This window comes from Lissotriton vulgaris, chromosome 5 (genome assembly GCF_964263255.1).
Source record: "Lissotriton vulgaris chromosome 5, aLisVul1.2, whole genome shotgun sequence".
Taxonomy (NCBI): Eukaryota; Metazoa; Chordata; class Amphibia; order Caudata; family Salamandridae; genus Lissotriton; species Lissotriton vulgaris.
This window is the reverse complement of record NC_141693.1, coordinates 257,871,242-257,884,919: the sequence shown is the minus strand read 5'-3', so window position 1 is coordinate 257,884,919 and position 13,678 is coordinate 257,871,242. Positions and strand designations below refer to the sequence as shown.

The 13,678-nt window shown below is 51.8% G+C and overlaps 1 protein-coding gene across 2 annotated transcripts in view; it reads right to left on the bottom strand.

Moving 5' to 3' along the window:
* The window catches only part of MTOR (mechanistic target of rapamycin kinase), a 938,810-nt gene that overhangs the window by 198,948 nt on the left and 726,184 nt on the right, over nt 1-13,678 (bottom strand). For both annotated transcript variants that reach the window (XM_086921314.1, XM_086921315.1), the window contains one exon: nt 13,525-13,623. In XM_086921314.1, the coding sequence (XP_086777440.1) occupies nt 13,525-13,623 (99 nt within the window). The remainder of the gene's footprint in view (nt 1-13,524; nt 13,624-13,678) is intronic.

Below are 13,678 nucleotides of genomic sequence, written 5' to 3'. Positions count from 1 at the left end.
AGTAGTATGAAGAAGCTTGCTCTTTATATAGTGTATCAAAATGAGGCGCACTGAGTAGAGTCCAGGTATCCCTTACTAGTGTACAGGGGCTTGCTTTAACAATCCCAGGGTTCTCTATTGGTGGTAGTGAGGTCAAGTAGCCTTCAGCTTTTCAGAGGGAGTATTAGACATTTGTTGCACACACAGAGTCAATAAATGAGAGACACTCAATCAGGAAGGCCAACAACAATTTATAAAAATAACAGATTTTTATATTAATTTAGACAACAAGATATTTGAGATTAGGTAGGCATTTTTCGAGTTAACGATTTTCAGAAACACAGAAAATACAGCTGTTAGATGTGAGGCATAAGCCCCAGACGCGGTAATGTAATCCTATGGTAGAAACATACAGTGCATAGGGGTCTAAGATTCTAGTTACAGTAGAGTTGGTTTTTGGACTTCAGGTAAGTAGGAGCCAATGCCCTTACTACCACCAGCAGTTTCAGTTTACCTGCCCTGGTGTGTCTGGTGCAGAGGTGCTGGTTGTAAGGGTAGCCTCGGACGCTACCACCAAAGTCAATGGGAAAACCTGTAACAAGTAAAAGGCAGCAAGTGGGGACAGGGGCACAAGTCCTGCAGAACCCAGAGGGAGGCTTGGCTCTTGAGGAGCTCTTGAGTAAGGGTGCATCGTCGGTAGGCTCAGACTTGGGCCATGGGGCTTGGGTGCAGAGGTGTTTTGTCAGGCGGATCGCTTGCGTTGGAGATTCTTACTTTTCAGGTCAGCCTGGAGATGGGAACAAACAGGACAAAAGCCACACTCAACAATGGCCTTCTTGGTGCTGATATCCCATGTCAGTAGGTCAGTCATGGTGGTGGTGGTGTCCGGGCTGGACACTAAACAAGCTGTGGATGCAGCAAGTGGTCCAGTACCCCAGGTATTCGTGCACAGTGGGTCCTGGCCTCTCCAAACTTGGTAGGGAGATGGATCTGACCTCCTGGAGCACGGAGACCTCCCCCTTGGATGCTGCTTCCTTGGTGGACCTAGGGGTCAGCAGAATAGTGTACCAGGTCGATGTGGTTGGTGCCTCCTGGTGCAGCAAAGAGGCTCCTCCAATTCAAGGAAGATGCTGGCTGGTTGGTGAAGTGCTTGTAGTTCTCTGAGGCTTTTGGAGGATGCACAGCTGCAGGATGAGTCGTGACCTTGCAACTGTTGGGCCAGGAACCGGGTTTGGGGCGAAGTCTTCAGCTTTGTCCTTCTTCTTTAGTGAGGAAAATCCGAGGTTCTGGTGCCGGGCGGCACTCAAATACTCAATTTAGGGGTGTTAAGGGGAGTGAAGGGTAATAACTAATGGCCTACTTACCTTTGGGGTCATTATGTACGAGTTACTTATCTTCAGTAACGATGTATCTGGTAGAGACGATTCTAGCCGCCGATTCCTTCATGTAGAATTATCCCCAGGTGTGAGACTGGATCCAGAAACTTTTTGCCACAGCATCCATGCGCGCCAGTGGCGGTGCGGCATCACGCGACTACGCCCAGGCATTGTCCGTGTATGTGACGTTAGCGAGGTCACATAAGCCCCACCCCGGCGCACATACGTCACTTTTCTTCTGAAAACTTTTCCGCACCACAACGCAGAGCCACCAAACAAAAAACTGTGGGAGCATGGGAACATCGTGCGAAAGAGTATAAAAAAGAGTAAGACACCATGAGGAACAGTGCAAAACTGCACTTTCCAAGGGCATGGGCAGAAGAAAGAAAGTGCAGAGCCCTGAGCAGCCAGCCTGACAGTATGTAGACAGCCTCTCCCGTATCCCCCAGAGACAAGGAACCTACGTAAAAAGTCATGACACATGTAGCAGGCCTACAATCCTCACCCCAGTCGGCTGGACGACGGAAACACCCTCTGCGCCGGAACCACAGCCAAGCTACAGAAAAGGCTACAACGCATCCAGAACGCCTCCGCCTGACTCATCCTGGACATCCCTCGACGCAGCCACATATCCGGCCACCTGAGGAACCTGCACTGGCTCCCCGTCAACAAGAGGATCACGTTCAGGCTCCTCACCCACGCAAACAAGTCTCTCCACAACCTGGGCCCCAAGTACCTCAACGACCGCCTGACCTTCCACACACCCACCCGCCAGCTACGATCCGCTAGCCTCACCCTCGCCGCCGTACCACGCATCCCAAGAGCCACCGCCGGAGGCAGATCCTTCTCCTACCTGGCGGCCAAGACATGGAACTCCCTCCCCATCCACCTCCGGCTGACCCAGGACCACCTCGCCTTCAGGAGACAACTCAAGACCTGGCTGTTCGAGCAGTAGCAACCCCCTTTCCCCAAGAGCCTTGAGACCCTTCTGGGTGAGTAGCGCGCTAGGGAGTGGACAATAACATAATTTGTTTCCTGAGGGAACTTTACAGTGGAGCCACAGCTTCTGTTCGCTACGGCAGGGGGGGCGAATGCTCCAGACAATTCAGTGTAGGCCGCGGAGTGCGGCAAGGTTGCGTATTGGCACCTTTTTTATTTCTCCTTTATATTAATGGGCTCGAGCGTCACCTGCTGCAGGAGTGCAGGGATATGCCCAGGGTGGGGAGGAGGGCAATCCCTGCGCTCATGTACACGGATGATGCAGTGCTCATGGCACGCACTCCTCGGGCTCTGCAAAAACTAGTAGTTAGTTTTGAGAAATTCATGCTGAACCTAGATCTACTAGTAAACTGTAGTAAGACTTTTACAATGAACTGTGGCCCAAAATCAGGTAAACCGATGAAGCGGATGTTTTTAAACAATGTGCCACTGGATAACACCCCAACCTTTTCTTATCTGGGCATTTTATTCCATGAGTCAGGTTCTTGGACAAGTGCAATTAAGGCTAGAACTCTTTTATTTATGAAAACGATCATGGCCCTACAGAATTTTGTCAGAAAATTGGGCAGGAAGCCGATAAAAGAAATGTTAACCATATATAAAGCTACATGCTTGTCTGTGGCTATGTATGGCTCAGGTTTGTGGGGATACGCAAATGTAGATCAAATCCAGCTGGTAGAGAACACATTTTTGAGGGGAGTCCTTGCAGTTCCACAGTGTGCTGCCACATTCAACTGTCACGCTGAACTTGGCCAACCTTACATAACGGACATAATCAAAATTCAACCGATCCTACTGTGGCATAGGGTATGGACCACAAATTAATGCGTTATGAATCGGGCCCTGTTACAGGACACCCTCAGTTTGGACCATGTGGACAGAGCGGAATGGTTGGGATATGTAAAGTGTTTCCTGACCGAGATTGGATGCTATTCGTATTATTCGGATCCATCCTCAATGGATAGCATTTCTAGGAGTACACTAAAAACCATTTGCCTGGACCATCTTCTGGATATGAGGAAGAGAGTAGAAATTTTGAAACCCTCAGTATACTCTCACCTTCCTACTCTCTGTGAGACCAACTCTGTACAGCCATATTTATCACTGCCCATGACAAACTATGATCGTTTTCTTTTAACTCGTTTTAGATTTTGTATATTTTTTAGATTAGTGTCTTTTCCACGCATGAACTCATGGAATCACATTTTGCCCACTTGTTTGTGTGATGGTACGTCACAACAATCAGATATTCATATCCTTTTTTTCTGCAGATTTTATAGTGCCTCCCGTAGAAAAATTATTGTCCCTTTCTTAAAAGACATGAATTTAACCAGATGCCGCCCAGCTTTTTTAGAAGTCCAGAAAATGGATACAGTTTTAACTGTTACTGTGGTTTTAAATTATTTAAAAAGTGTTTTTAAATTTAGGAAACAAATGTTGATTGAAACGGTCTAGATTTCCTATTGACTACCTCACTGCACTGATAATCATGAGATGTAATTATTGTAATTATCGTAACCATTGTAATTTGTTTTATGTCTGTTACTTTTATGGTTATTTGTTTTTAACCGAATAAAGTTTATTGAACTGAACTGAACTGAGTAGCGCGCTATACAAGTGTTATGATTGATTGATTGATTGAAGAAGCCGAAGAATGGGGGGCCTGCCGCTCCTCCGACGAACACCTCAGCCTCAGAAATGGCTGGGAACCACCCTTAGACGATGCCGGTGAAAAACACACCACACGAGGGCCAGTCTCCGGGGAGGACGACACCATTATGCAGCCAACCTCCAGAGTAGAGGGAGCGTCCGAAGACTAATCCGCGGCACGACCCCTGTGTGGAGCCATAGAGTCCACCACCTGAGGCAGGACGCCCACACCATCTGGTGCCGAAGGAGACACCGGAGTGGACTCCTCCAAGTCACACCACGCCGGGGACCGGAGTGGAGCCGAAGTGGCGGTGCCAGAATGACGCTGACTCAACCTCCGCCGAGACAACCGCCTGCGTGGAGGAACGAGAGGGACCGGGGGAGTGACACGAAGCCCTCCGCCAGCCTCGGCCCAGAATGTGGAGGAGGTTGCCCGGCGACCCATGCAGTGGCGCCAGGGACGATTCAACCTCCGACTAGCCCTCCGATGAGGCAGCTGCCTGCGGGGAGGGATGAGAGTGGCCTGGAGGTGGACAAAGGGTCCCCACCCAGCCTCGATCCAGAGCGGGATGAGGAGAGGTCACCGACCCCTGTGGGGCCGCTCGGAGGAGCAGACGCTGGCGCCGTGGCGGCGTCAGCTCAGCAATGGACAAGGTTTTCACCTGCCCAGAGGGCAGAGTGGGGCTCGGGGATGCGACCCGAGCCCCAGCGACCTCCGGCGACACCACAGGGACTCCCGCTGGAGTTTGCGGTGAGGCATAGGTGCCATGGTCAGAAGGAGGGAGCCCAGAGGGGCCGCACCCCAACAGCACCACATCCTCCAAGCCTGGATCCGAACCAGTTGGAGCCAGGGCCAGAGCCGCCGGCGGCGCTGCGGAGGGCCCCGCGCAAGGCAAGGGATCCGCTGACGCCCCAGGAGAGAAAAAAGAAGGAGACGCCAGCGAGGCCTGCAATGCCGCCGCTGTGACAAAGTGTCATCTTTCTTGCATTGGTATGCCCCCACTTTCTTTTCTGAACTGCTGATGTGCTTTGACTGAGTGTCCTGGGCTCCTGCCAACTAGGTACCCAGGGCCTGTGTTCCTTCCCTAAAACTGTGTTGAAATTAAAACCCAATTGGCATATCTGGCCACCTGTCAGCCCCTAGTAAATGGTACCCAAGGCATGGTGACCAGAGAAGACCCCTAAGGGCTGCAGAACTTATTGTGCCACCCTTAGGGGCCCTGTATCCTGGCACCCACACACTGCCTTTGCAGGCTGAGTGTCTAAGTACAGAGCTAAACAAAGAGTCAACATGGCACACATCCCTGTGTGCCATGCCCACAAACCCACTGCCCTGGCATACATAAGTCACCCTTCTAGCTGGGTGCCCTATGCCAGTGGTGTGGGCACAGGTGCATGAGCCCTGTGCCCCTACAGTACCCAGGGCTATTCCTGGGCACTGTAAGTGCAGTGATGCCATTAAGAGTATATGGTGCTGGGAGGTCGTCATTACGAACTCCACAGCACCATAATGGCTACACTGAAGACTGTCAAGTTTGGTATCAAACCTCTCAGCCCATTAAACCCACACTGATGCCAGTGTGGGATTTAATGTAAAATGCACCACAGAGGGCATCTTAACCTCATCAGAGCTTCGAACGTTCAGCGCCCAGTGCTGAACGTTTGAAGAACGAATGCTGGCTCGACGGCCAACGGTCGTGCGCAGCACTGGGGAGGTAGTGCTCGGGACGACCGTTGGCCGTCGACAGCAGTTAAGGGGTTAGAGATGCCCCCTGAAACCTATTCACAATCCACGTCTGGACTGAGTGGCTGCCCAGGCTGCCACCCAGCAGACATGTTGCTGGACCCCTAGTTGGAGAGCCCCCGCTCTCCTGGGCCTGCAACAAAGCACATCTCCTCCCCCAGGATGGGCAGGGGGAAGCTCCAAAGGCATGCCGCCTTTGTGAGCTTCTGCAGGCCACTTGCTGTACTCAGCAACTACCCCCCACCAGCTCTAAACCCCCACTCTGGCGGGAAGACTGGCGGGAAACCCTACGTCAGGAAGGGGGGTGTGCCAGCCTGTGCTAACCCCACCCCTCAGTGGGAGAGGCGCAGTGAAGCATGACCCCGGGCTCCGGCCATCTTGAAGATGGGGAGCCCTGCCCAATCACAGCTAGGCTCCTGCCCCCCTCCCACAGGAGAGGAGCAGGCAAGGGGTTGTACCCATCCCAGGACAGGGGCATATTGGTCCCTGACCTTACCCTACCTGTAACGCCGCTAAATTTAGTATTTAGGGGCACCCTGAACCTTCCTTCCGCAGATCCCGATAAGAAAAGAAGAAAGAAGATCAAGAAGAAGACCCGCCGTGCAGCTGCTCACAACAGGACGACACCCACTGACTTGGCCCCAACCCTACCGGCCTGTCAAGCCTGGAACCTGCTCCTGCTTAATCCCAGCGACTCCTGCGGACAGCAACCTTGGGACACCCGGAGGACATGCAGTCCTTGACCCTCTTAAAGACAGTAACTCCCATACGCAGAGGCTCTGCTTCAACAACCAACCCCTGGTGCCAGCCAGGAAGCTCAAGACCTGCCCACTCTGCACCCGCCAACCTCTTTTTAGAGTGCCTCCACTTACCTGAATTCGAGGACTTGGAGCCCGACGAACGTTGTGGGCTCCGGCTCCTCGACCGGGACCTCGAGCAGCGCAGAGCAGACTGCCGGATCCCGAGGAGCTTGTGGGACCGCTCCCGCCTAGCTTTCGAAGTCAAGGCCCGGCAGTCGGGGCACGACTTGTCTTAGTGGCCCCCGAGGCAGTGGAGATACTGGCAGTGGGGGTTGGTCACCAACATCAGGCGGTGACAGGCGTCACAAGGCTTGAACCAAGGCATCCCTACCGGCACCAGGAGTCGATATCGACTCGAAAAGAATAGTCAGAAATAGGCTAAAAAGTTAGACAAAAAATGACTAGGGTACTAGCTCTTCCCAGATCTGCGCTTGCTGGCGCGGATAAAAGAAGAACTGACGTCAGCGTGCGAGGGCGGCGTCTAAGTACTCAAACGACGTCATCCCGGCGACCACGACGCAGAGGATGGCCGCAGAGCCGCAGACGACGCCTACCGACGCGCAAGGGTACTGCTGATCCGGATCCAGTCTGACGCCGGGGGATATTCTAAGGTAAGGAATCTAACACTAACCTGTTTCTTTCAGATGGGCAGCAGCGTCTCCGTAAAGGAAGACGGCGGCTGAAGCACTTCTGTCAGGAGGTTAGTCCTGACGGCCATCGTAGGGAGCCTTGGCTGCCCTACGCAACACCACAGAATATGTACCACCTTCCTCCGTAGCTACGGTAGAAGGAGAAAGTGTGCCAGGTCCTGAAGTAAAATCCAGGTCACCCCACCTACATCCTCCAAATCCTCATCCCAGTCCAGGAATAACTCGTACTATGCTGCGAGAGGGTCCACAGACCCCTCCGAATCCTCCCTGTCTTCCACAACCTGCCGGGCAGGCTGAAAAGAAGGAGGTGGACAGAGAAAGGGATACAATTCCCCATCGGCGTCGGAATTGGTGTAGATTGACACCGGTCCGGCACCGTCTCCATGTCGGGGTGGAAGCCGGGGACGGTGTCGGCCGGGGAGCCGGCAGACGCTGGCAGCGGTGCTGTCGATGTCAGTGGAGGTCGTATGAGGCCAACCGACATTGGCTGTGATGCATGCATGGATGCATGTGGGTCTCTCGGCGTCGAGACCGGAGTCGTCAACGACGTCGGGCCAGAGCCGACGATGAAGAAGAGCGAGGATCCCCAGTCGGACCCACGGGGCTCGAAGAGGTGCCGGCTGGGCCCGACGGCCCAAAGACGCATGCCATGGCTGACAAAACCAAAGGGGATAATGGATGGAGCATTCACGTTGCAAGCAATCACCCCCGGTCAACTGATCTGGCTTTAATACATTATCATGCTTTAGGTCACTCCGACACCCCAGTTCAGACATGGCCATATGCAAATCAGTCTGACCCCGTGCCTCATGGGAACAGTCCAGCCCAAACTGCCAAGCCATGTCTTCCCTGGACCAGAAACAAGCATCCTGAGACTGGTTTCTGGCTAATCAGCCATCATCAGCCAGGCTAGCTTGAATCCAGTGGCAAAGTGAGCAAGGGCCCCATGTCTGGGCATAAACTGCCAACTTAGGGCGTACATAATGTATCTGCCCTGGAGATCTGGTCCCATGGTCAGATCTGGGGGTCAGACCATGACGTATCGTGCATGTAAGAGACTCTGTGGTGGATCAAAATTTCCACACCCCGAGAGCCTCTGGTAAATCTGGAGTGAAAAATCTGGGTGTAGCCAAATCGTGCCAAGCAGGGTGCCTAATTACCTAGCAAATGGGTTTCTTGTAGAAGCAGAACGTCGGCTTCGTATCATTTAGCCTGGCACAGTACAGCCCTCCGTTTCATCTTATCTAAGAGACCACGGACATTCCAGCTAAAAATGTAGAGTTGCCTATTTTGAGTTTCAGTCATATCTAGTGACATGTTTTAACTGTGGTGTATATGTGTAGGAGGTGATGTATGGATGACGTGATGTTGTGGGGTGCAGCATATATAATACGTAGATATGGCACTGAAAACAAACAGTAACTTCCCCTTAACCCACCACCCCTCCATCCCACCCCAATACCTCATGATCATTGAAGCATCTGTTGCAGCATGGTGAGCATACCAATCACAACAGGGGCCAGAAATTACTCCCTGCCAATGGATCCCAGAAGGACTTCCCTTGCACGTACAAGTATCTGCAGAGTAAAGGGAAAAAGCCAATAAAAGTAGCCCAAGTAATGTTGCCGGCGGCCTTATTATGAACTATTCGTATGGCAATGGATGGTAATTAGAATGCTGTCTATTCCAGCGGGTCCTCCATCGATTGCATACGGGACTTGCTAAGAGTTCTGGATCGTCTCTTAGAGCGTGACCTGCGATGTTGTTTGTCGCCTGCCTTGGTGGTCTTGTGGTCGGGCCCCCAGATGATTACTAGTAAACCAGTTAAGGATTACTTTTGCGGTTCAGTACTGGGCTTCAAGGTACAGCACTGGCTTCTCGCAGGCGAGTACTTCGGAATTCGGACTTCGGCTGATTTTATATGAATATTGGCAGTTTTCAAAACTTCACACTTCAAAGTTTTTTGAGTCAAAATGGGTCAATGTTATCCAATGGCAGGTAAGTGAGTTACCGGTTTCCAGGTGAGTACTTGGCTGGTGAAGTTAAGGCTCCGGGTATAGACTCAGGGGTCCACCAGGGTCAGGTAAGAACAGTCGGTTCTGCCCCAGCAGCGCAGGGTCGGCCGGGTGCAGAGGTAGGTTGGCCCAATGATATCCAATGAGGGAAAGGGGGCCTTCGGTTAGCGGCTGCTGGCTAGCAGGCCACGCAGCTGTGGGCGCTGGGCTCCTAGTCATTTGCTCAGGGCAAGGGGGGGAAGTAGGGTAGGGCAAGGGGGGGAAGTAGGGTAGGACAAAGGTGACACAGCCAGCGGCACTCGGGCGGCTGGGTGCAGGGTGCTCTTGAACCGTCGGGCGCTCAATTTTATCCAATAGGAAAGATCAAAAAGGAACAAAGGCTGCAGGCTCGGGGACAGAGACTCTCCAGGAGCGACCAGCTCTTCGAGAGGTAAGTTGGGATCTTGGAGCACAGATAGGTACCCCAAAGGGAGGCACAGGGGGCTGTAGGGCGCCGGGTGCAGGGGTGTCTTTGGGTGTCGGAAAAGCTTACTCTCGGCTGGTCGCGGTTGGGGTGGCCCCTGGTTCTGAGTCTGCAGGCGTCGGCTGGTTCGTAGAGGAGGGTCTTTGGGCACTGGACTTCGGGTCCCAGTCACCAGGGGGACGTCCTACTGGTCTTGGTTCGGTTGGGCCTGGCCCGGGCTCGGGGGGTGCAGAGTGGGCTGGTCCGGAGCTTCCTGGTTGGCACCAGGTGGGTTGTTGCAGCAGAGCCTCTGCTGATGGGAGTCCCAATCTTTAAGAGGGTCAAGGCAGGCAGGTCCTCCGGGTGTCCCAAGGTTGCTGTCCGCAGGAGTCGCCGGGATTAGGCAGGAGCAGGTTCCAGCATCGACAGGCCGGTAGGGCTGGGGCCAAGTCAGTTGTTATCGTCCTGTTGTTAGTAGCTGCACGGCGGGTCTTCTTGATCTTCTTTTCGTATTGGGGTTGGAGGAAGGAAGGTTCAGGGAGCCCCTAAACACTGAATTTAGGGGCGTTACAGGTAGGGCAAGGACAGGGACCAATGGGTCCCTGTCCTGGGGTGAGTACACCACCTAGCCTGCTCTTCTCCTGTGGGAGGGGGGCAGGAGCCTAGCTGGGATTGGGCAAGGCTCCCCATCTACAAGATGGCCAGAGCCCGGGGTCGTGCTTTACCTTGTCTGCCCCACCTGAGGGGTGGGATTGGCACAGGCTGACATAGTTTTTCCCGCCAGTCTTCCCACTAGAGTGGGGGTAGGACTGGTGGGGGGCTAGTTGCTGGGTACAGCAAATGGTCTGGAGAAGCTCACAGAGGTGGCATGCCTTTGAAGCTTCCCCCTGCCCATCCTGGGGTAGGAGACCTAGCATTTCGCCCAGGATGTACATTGTTGCAGGCCCAGGAGAGCGGGGGTCTCTCCACCCAGGGGTCCAGCAACATGTCTGCTGTGTGGCAGCCTCTGCAGCCACTCAGCCAAGACGTGGATTGTAGGTTAGGATTTCAAAGGGCATCTCTAAGATGCCCTCTGGTGCATTTTACATTAAATCCCACACTGGCATCAGTGCGGGTTTAATGTGCTGAGAAGTTTGGTACCAAACTTGTCAGTCTTCAGTGTAGCCATTATGGTGCTGTGGAGTTCGTAATGACAACCTCTCAGCACCATATACTCTTAATGGCATCACTGCACTTACAGTGCCCAGTAATGGCCCTGTGTACTGTAGGGGCACAGGGCTCATGCACCTATGCCCACACCTCTGGCATAGGGCACCCAGCTAGAGGGGTGACTGAAGTATGCTAGGGCAGTGGGTTCTGTGGGCATGGCACACATGGATGTGTGCCATGTCGCCTCTTGGTTTAGTTCTGTACTTAGGCACTCAGCCTGCAAAGGCAGTGTGTGGGTGCCAGGGTACAGAGCCCCTGAGGGTGGCACAACAAGTGCTGCAGCCCTCAGGGGTCTTCTCTGGTCACCATGCACTGGGGACCTAAGGTACCATTTACTAGGGCCTGACAGGTGGCCAGAAATGCCAATTGGGGTTTTAGTTTCAGCACAGTTTTAGGGAAGGAACACAGGCCCTGGGTACCTGGTTGGCAGGAACCCAGGGCACACTCAGTCAAAGCACATCAGCAGTTCAGAAAAAAGTGGGGGCATACCAAGGCAAGAAAGATGGCACTTTCTCACAGTGGGGGAAGAAAACAAAGGATGGAGGTAAAAGAAACTGTGTACAGAGACAGGTGTCGGTAGAACAGACAAGCTTTCAATTTTTTTGCTAATGTAGAAGGACTTCATTATATCAGATGTCTTCAGGTAGTGAGTTTCAAAACGGTGCAGCAGCCCATGAAAATGACTGCATTGAGCAATGGGGGATTTGAAATTGTTTACTTCATATCTTACAGCGGTTTCACTCCTCCAATTTCTAACACAACCTGAGATTTTTAAGAAAGAGGAAAGACAGGCAGTTTGTTGATGATTAAGAACTTAGGGCCTGATTACGATGGCAGACCGACTTCAGTCCGTCCGCCATCGTTTCCTATTTGGGACAGCCCGCCTACAAGGCAGCAGTCCCACTGTAGGAATTACGATGCAACCACCACAGAGGCAGTTGCATTGCCTATTTTTGTATTGCAGCGAATGCTGCTGGTTGCAGCACACGCCACAGGACAAAAAAAGGGTTACCACACATAACCTGCACTATGTGGCAGGCGCCATGCAGTGCCTGCCACATGGAGCAGGGACACGAAGGGAGGGGGCACAATAGGTGCTCCCCCACCCCAATGCCCACAGCCTGTGGCCAGGGGGAAGGGGACATGCTACAGGCCCCCAACGTCCCTTTCGGCTAGCTTTTCTATGGTAGGTGAACGGCCATGGAAAGGCTGGCGGGGAGGCACATCGTAATCCCTATGGCTGTGCGGGATTGCGAGGCACTCCACCGCACCAGCAGGCTCATGGAGCCGGTCGAATGTGTGGCGGTCAGTGTTTAAGACCATCACACCGCCCACCATCCTAATGTGGTGGCGGTGAAGGTGGTGCCGATGACGGTGAGACCGCCTATGACAACCTGTTGGTGGCGGTCTCACCGCCATCCTAATGACTCCCTAAGTCTTAGAATAGGGTTGTGTTGGCTGCAGTTGTTCGTCCTTATTCAAGAACCATTCAAACCATTTCTCCAGTCCTTACGCTTCTGGCGTTAGCAGCTTCAAGCAATCGTATGATTGCAACTTCAAATCCAAGTTTTCCAGTCCTAATGGTTGAGCCAGTGGGCACTATTGTGTGGCAACATCTAACTGAAAATTCCAATTGCAGCTTTCCCTTTTCTGCATATGACCATTAACATATGGTGTCAAGTGGGACCTGTGCCCAGTGCCATGCACCTCACTGGATCCCCGATAGCTGAATCAGCTGATCGAAACAGTTTGCTAATTACCCCAAGGCACTCCTGAAAAGTCAATATTGATATATGAGATCACTTTCCATTTTGGATGGTAGGTATTTGGATGACCTTGTTTATATTGAACTTTTTGCAGATACTCAACCACAAGGACTTACTTCAATAGAGGTTCCTCGAATCTCATCCAGGAACACTGAGAAAACTGGTATAGATGTACTATAGCAAGCTTGATACACTATAGTATCTTCTTTGCCACGTCTGTAACATTGTCTGAATATTGCAAGCACAACAGAAAGTAAAGAACTATAGACCAGAGTATTCCTGGTCTGATTCCATAAACTAACACTGGCTGCAGTGCACCTTCATTTATTTAATAGTGCCTCACTGCTTAAGTGAGCAATTTTGGGGTCATGTTACGGCCCAGAAGAACCTTCTGCTTGTATTGACAATTATGTTACTTACCCTTCTATACTACTCTCACTACAAACAATATTCTCTTTAAAAGATACAGCTGTGAATGGACATAGAGGTTATGGAGTGTAAATCTTTACTCATTAGATTCTCCAAGGCTTTTACCATATTTCATTGCAGATCTTAGATGGGATGGTATAATAATCTATTGATAAGTGACAAACAACAGGAACAACAAGAAAGAAAGAAACGAACAAGAAGAAGACTATAACTGGGATGAATGAATGAAATGAAAAATATGTATAATGAACCACACACATTTATAAACAATGCATAGAATTACATAAAGAGGTCTACATTTTAACCCCAAAATGAGGTGGGGAGACAAGCAGAAGAAAATAGATAGTTACCTGTAAAACATCTAATACCAGTGTACCTTAATGAGAGGAGGGAGGTAAGATCCATCTAGGAGCAGAGGTTGTGCTGACAATTGTAAGAAAGTAAAGGCTGTTATCGCCATCTAACCTGAGGGTGATATCGGCCGATGTCTGTGAGCAGCTGATGGATGAGGCGCCCCACAAGAGCTCTGGGGGTGTCAATCCTAGCGATAAGCTGCGGGATAACCTGCAATGAAAGAGGAAAATATATATAATTGCATGGCTAAACCCCATAAATGTCC